The sequence below is a fragment of the Triticum aestivum genome, chromosome 3A, assembly GCF_018294505.1.
Source record: "Triticum aestivum cultivar Chinese Spring chromosome 3A, IWGSC CS RefSeq v2.1, whole genome shotgun sequence".
In the NCBI taxonomy this organism is placed as follows: Eukaryota; Viridiplantae; Streptophyta; class Magnoliopsida; order Poales; family Poaceae; genus Triticum; species Triticum aestivum.
In genome coordinates this window covers 191,570,634-191,576,838 of record NC_057800.1, presented here as the reverse complement: position 1 = coordinate 191,576,838, position 6,205 = coordinate 191,570,634, and the positions used below count along the sequence as shown (strand labels likewise).

Here is a 6,205-nt window from a genome sequence, read left to right as displayed (position 1 = left end):
GAAAAGGAAAAGGGCGGTACCGTACCCAAAACCACCACACTTGGGGCTAGGTAACAACTTGGTACTGTACTCCCTCCATTTCTTTTTAGTCCGCATATAGGGTTTGGTCAAAGTCAAGCTTTGTAGAGTTTGACTAACTTTATATTGAAAAAATATAAACATTCACAATATGACATCAATATTATCAGGTGCACCATGAAACATATTTTCATACTATATAGTTTTAGTATTTGATAAGCACATTTCATATATATATAATTTGACACCCAAATATAGCATCTGTTGTGATCTCACAATCAATTCTTGCTATGAATTACCGCATATTTTAATGAGAATCATATAAAGGGTTCATTTACTTGTCACTTGTTTCTTTTGCAGAAAAGTGCGCAAAGGCACTATAATCGTCAAGATTCCGAATATATGGCTAACCAGAAGAGAGAAGGGCATGAAAGAAATACGTCAAGGACTTCAGTGAGAAGAAAAGAAGTGTCCAGGGGAGCAAACTAAAAGAAGAAGGGGATCTTCTTGGGAAGAAATGAAATAGAAGAGGAGGGCCAAATCATAAAAGTGGCAGATCAGATGGGGATCAAAATCCCTAGATGCATCCATTCCCAAATCGAGCCTGGCATCTCCATCTCCCTCTCCCCCAACCTTCTTCTCCACCTCTGGCCGTCGCCGTGGCCAGGCCGGCGTGGCGGCGCGCCACCGCGCCCTCCGTCCACCAGCACCTCCATACACTACCACCCATCCACTCCATCACTACCTCGCGCCGCTGCACCATCCATCAGCGCCACCCCTTCACCATCATTGCTCGCGCGCCCTACCAGACCAGGGGTCTGGTGCCCCGCGCGACCTTGCCTTCTGCTGCTTCCTTCTTCTTCCCCTGCCTCGCTGCTACCCTTCTTCTTCCCCTCGCTGCTCCTCCACCTCTCTTCTCCTCCTTCAATCCCTTTGCAGCTTTGCTGCTGCTCGTCTCCTACTGCGCCCCCTTGCTGATCTCCACTCCTCCTGCTACTCCTTTTCCCGTGATCTGTTGCTGCTCCCTCTCCCACGAACCTTCTGTTGCTGCTCTCTCTTTTCTCTGCCTTGCTGCTGCTGTCCTCAACTTGCTTCTGCTGCTCTCTTCTTGCCCACGCCTCTTGCTGCTGTCTACTTTTCTGAACCAGAAAACTGCTGCTGCTTCTCTCCTCACGCCCCCTACTACTGCTCCTTTCCCAACCTTGCTGCTCTCTCTCTCTCTCAAATTTCTGTAACCTTCAGAAGTGTAATAATCAGTACTATGTAATGTTCAGTTTTGATAAGTGTAATATCCTACTGTTTGGTTCAGTTTCAAAGTTCAATATAAATGCTTGATTAGTATGTCCTAACTAGTTGATACCTTATCACTTTGAGAAGTATTTGACCTGTCATACTCTGTTTAGTGAAATAGCAATCTTCATATGTATGTGGTGTCCTGTGATATATACATATATGTCTGTGTTGTTTGTGATGTGATGCATATATTCTGTCCTACAAGCTTGCTTCATCCCTCTGTTCATGTTTGATAGTTATATGCGTGTCCTTGTCATGTTATGTTCATGTCCTTTATCTTCTCTTGTCATTGATGTATGCTCATATTAGTATTTTAACTTCTCAAGCATTACGAAAATACCAAAAAGTAACTTAGTAAAATCTGAATTTACTTTTTCTTATCGGCATTTTCTTTGGCGATAATCTAAGATAGTATAGGTTTATTTCCCTGCATCATCACTTGAATTGTCTTACCTAGCTTTAGTCGCACCTAGCCGCTAATCGCCTAGTCCCTGTGGAGAACACGACACTTGCACTTTGGGCGTAAAACCCCACTGTACTTACAATTGATCATTTTGGCGCCGTTGCCGGGGACTAGCGTCGAGCGATTGTGTTAGGCTATAGACTAGGTTTAGTTTATTTCATCGTTTAATTCACTCTGTATTTCTTTTTCAGTGTTTCTTTTTTTCCTTGGTGTTGCTTCGGCTTATGATGATACTAATCTTCTGACTAGTGTTTGCTGTTTATGAGCGTGTGTAGGAAATCATAAATCTTTGCAGGTTGTTCTATAGTTACACTCGGTTAAGATGGCATTGCTTCGTGATCTTTGGATGCCCAAAAGTCAATGCTATATCACAGGACCAGTTTGGCCAACTATTGAGGCAGAGAACTTCAAGCTGAAACCTAGTCTTATTGCTTTGGTTCAACAATGTTAGTTTGGAGGACGGCCTACTGAGGATCCCTATGAGCACTTACACCGAGTCATGGAGTATTCAGATACAGTCAAGTACCACAGAGTTCCTCAAGATGCAATCATGTGCAGGTTGTTTACATTCTCTCTCTGTGATGATGCTCGTGCTTGGTACCGATCCTTGCCATCAAGGTCATACAGTTGGATTGAGATATCACAAGCATTCTTGGATAAATATTTCTCACTACACAAGCAGTCCGTGATTCGAGATGATATCTTCAACTTTGTTCAGCGTGAAGGTGAGAGTTTGTATGATGCTTGGGAGAGGTACAATGCCTTGTTCAGGAGATGTCCTAATCATGGGATCGAGAGATGGTTAGAGCTGCAGATATTCTATAGAGGATTGACTTCGGACACTCGCGATTACATTGATATGGCAGCGGGTGGAGCTATTACAAACAAGACACTTGATGATGCTTTTCTGCTGATTGAGAGCATAGCTTTCCACCAACTTCAGTGGTAGAATAAGAAGCCCACGTCTGATTCATTGGTTTGCTTGCAACAAATCACTTCATCTAAGCAAGAATCTCTTACACAAAAGCCAGAACCAGTTTCTCCGTGTGACAAGATTGAGCTTTCATGGATTATCTTTGATGATGATGACACCATCCTAGTTGACACACACACTTCAGATCATATGGATACTAGCATTCTAGATTCAGTTTTGCATTGTGATGATTCTTCGGTGGATGAACCAGAGCTACAGTTAGTTACTTTTGATATTGAGGAGACACCTTTAGTTGATATTGATCATGTGCTGCTAGAGCTAGATATGGAAAAGTTCGCCTTCGATGATGTTAGCCGCATTGATTCCTCAACACTTGAGCCTGAGATGGAGAGCTTCATGGTTGATTATGGTGAGGTGGATTCAGATGTCAAGGAGCCAAGCTCCACTATTTCACTTGTTGCCACGAGTCCGGTGGAAATTTCTACTACCACACCTCACTTGGTATCTTCAATTGAGGTAGTCCTGAAGCTTCTTCCTAACTATCTCAGGTATGATCGCTACTTTCTCAAAAAGACATGCCATATCATGGATACTGCCTATGCACCATGCAATTTGTTGATGATATCTATTTATCATATGCTCAATAGATATGCTTATGTGATAGGATACTCTATTGATGACTTAGAGGGCATTGTCCCTACACTTGTATTGGCTTGTTTGTTGAGTTTTCTTTCAGGTTTACGCTTGTATACCATTCATTGCGAGCTGACCAAGTTCGAGATGACATCCCATGGGATCCTGGTGGATTCACGGCATGGTGATGAGGAGAAGCAATGGGCACACGTGAAGAAGAGTGAAGATGGAGCAGGCATGAGGATAGAGAAGCAAAAAGAGAAGAGCTGCAGTTTAGAGGGTGTCGAGCGAGTGCCACATCAAAGCCCGGTGAGCTGCTTCATGACCCCAATCTTAATATATCATCCATTGATACATGCTGAAATCATTTGATATTTGGGTTGCTTGAGCCATTTCTTAAATGTTGTCCCATTGAATTTTACCTTTGACATATGGTGCTTGATGTGAATATGTGAACTGATTTCTGAATGCCTTATAAACTAGTGATCTATACAATGATTGCTTTGCTAAAATTAGTGAGAACTATTAGTTTTGAGTGCTCAAATCCCTAGTTCACTAGAAAACTTCATCATTTTCTGCATTTACTATGATACACCTAGATCACCATGTTTAGATGCTGAACTTGTGCTAAGTGTGTTCCCATTGAGAGCAATCACCTAACCACTATGGATTAGCATGCTATGTTCCCTGGATCGGTAGTATGTGAACCAGACATGGTTGAGTGATGATTCTTGTTTTTGTTCAAAAAAAGTATATATTATAATGAATAATTATCTGATCTTACCTAACAGTAGCATGTCATGTTCCCTGGATCGGTGGCTTGTGAAATCTGGTTGGATCGGATAGGAGTTAATTATGTTAAAAAAATGTAATTGTCGAACCAGGTGTATACCATGTTCTCGGGATCGGTGGTATGTTCCTTTGGGGAGGAAAACAAAAAAAACTAATAATTGGTCGAGCCGGGTGTATATCATGTTCTCGGGATCGGTGGTATGTTCCTATGGTGAGACTAATAATAATATAATCATTGCTTTATCTCTGTAAATAAGTGATTTGATCACAAGATTTAATTCCAGTTCTTTTTGTTCTCGGGATCATGCTCTCTTTAGGAACCATTTGGCATAGTCATCACTTAAACTTGTTGATCCTCTTTTATCATTGTAAAAGTTTAAAATGGTCAAGTCTACTAGTATCCTACCGCTTTGAAGCACTCCTAACCATTGATTTTCACTAGCTAAGTCCAAAGCATGCATTGTTTGGAGATCTACTTCACTTGGCATTCTCTAGTCAGCTCACGGTTCACATTCTTGCTCCTGTCATTTGCCATTGCTTGAGGACAAGCAAAGATTTAAGTGTGGGGGAACTTGATAAGCACATTTCATATATATAATTTGACACCCAAATATAGCATCTGTTGTGATCTGACAATCAATTCTTGCTATGAATTACCGCATATTTTAATGAGAATCATATAAAGGATTCATTTACTTGTCACTTGTTTCTTTTGCAGAAAAGTGCGCAAAGGCACTATAATCATCAAGATTCCGAATACATGGCTAACCAGAAGAGAGAAGGGCATGAAAGAAATATGTCAAGGACTTCAGTGAGAAGAAAAGAAGTATCTAGGGGAGCAAACTAAAAGAAGAAGGGGATCTTCTTGGGAAGAAATGAATAGAAGAGGAGGGCCAAATCATAAAAGTGGCAGATCAGATGGGGATCAAAATCCCTAGATGCATCCATTCCCAAATCGAGCCTGGCATCTCCATCTCCCTCTCCCCCAACCTTCTCCACCTCTGGCCGTCGCCGCGGCCAGGCCGGCGTGGCAGCGCGCCACCGCTCCACCGCGCCCTCCGTCCACCAGCACCTCCATACACCACCATCCATCCACTCCATCACCACCTCGCGCCGCTGCACCATCCATCAGCGCCACCCCTTCACCATCATCGCTCGTGCGCCCTACCAGACCAGGGGTCTGGTGCCCCGCGCGACCTTGCCTTCTGCCGCTGCCTTCTTCTTCCCCTGCCTTGCTGCTGCCCTTCTTCTTCCCCTTGCTGCTCCTCCACCTCTCTTCTCCTCCTTCAATCCCTTTACTGTTGCTCTTCTCCTACTTCGCCCCCTTGCTGATCTCCACTCCTCCTGCTACTCCTTTTCCCGTGATCTGCTGCTGCTCCCTCTCCCAGGAACCTTCTGTTGCTGCTCTCTCTTTTCTCTGCCTTGCTGCTGCTGTCCTCAACTTGCTTCTGCTGCTCTCTTCTTGCCCACGCCTCTTGCTGTTGTCTTCTTTTCTGAACCAGAAAACTTCTGCTGCTTCTCTCCTCACACCCCTACCGCTGCTCCTTTCCCAACCTTGCTGCTCTCTCTCTCTCTCTCAAATTTCTGTAACCTTCAGAAGTGTAATAATCAGTACTATGTAATGTTCAGTTTTGATAAGTGTAATATCCTACTGTTTGGTTCAGTTTCGAAGTTCAATATAAATGCTTGATTAGTATGTCCTAACTAGTTGATACCTTATCACTTTGAGAAGTATTAATATAAATGCTTGATTAGTATGTCCTAACTAGTTGACCTGTCATACTCTGTTTAGTGAAATAGCAATCTTCATATGTATGTGGTGTCCTGTGATATATACATATATGTCTGTGTTGTTTGTGATGTGATGCATATATTCTGTCCTACAAGCTTGCTTCTTCCCTCTGTTCATGTTTGATAGTTATATGCGTGTCCTTGTCATGTTATGTTCATGTCCTTTATCTTCTCTTGTCATTGATGTATGCTCGTATTAGTATTTTAACTTCTCAAGCATTACGAAAATACCAAAAAGTAACTTAGTAAAATCTGAATTTACTTTTTCTTATCGGCATTTT

The 6,205-nt window shown here is 42.6% G+C and overlaps 1 protein-coding gene and 1 non-coding gene across 2 annotated transcripts; one reads left to right on the top strand and one right to left on the bottom strand.

The window, feature by feature from the left end:
* Positions 1-605: 605 nt before the first annotated feature.
* LOC123060934 (uncharacterized) lies at positions 606-5,898 on the top strand. Its single transcript, XM_044483801.1, has 2 exons — positions 606-3,650; positions 4,852-5,898. The coding sequence occupies exons 1-2, from the start codon at positions 2,898-2,900 to the stop codon at positions 4,978-4,980; spliced, it is 882 nt and encodes a 293-aa protein (XP_044339736.1). The 5' UTR covers positions 606-2,897; the 3' UTR covers positions 4,981-5,898.
* Positions 2,463-2,566, bottom strand: LOC123063819 (small nucleolar RNA R71). The gene has a single exon (XR_006430575.1). It is a non-coding gene; the product is annotated as a small nucleolar RNA R71 (small nucleolar RNA).
* Positions 5,899-6,205: the final 307 nt, after the last annotated feature.

Coding starts and splice junctions, on each gene's coding strand:
- LOC123060934 (XM_044483801.1), top strand. CDS start 2,898: ATGGATACTAGCATTCTAGATTCAGTTTTGCATTGTGATGATTCTTCG. Junction 3,651..4,851: donor GAGTGCCACATCAAAGCCCG/GTGAGCTGCTTC, acceptor TTTCTTTTGCAG/AAAAGTGCGCAAAGGCACTA.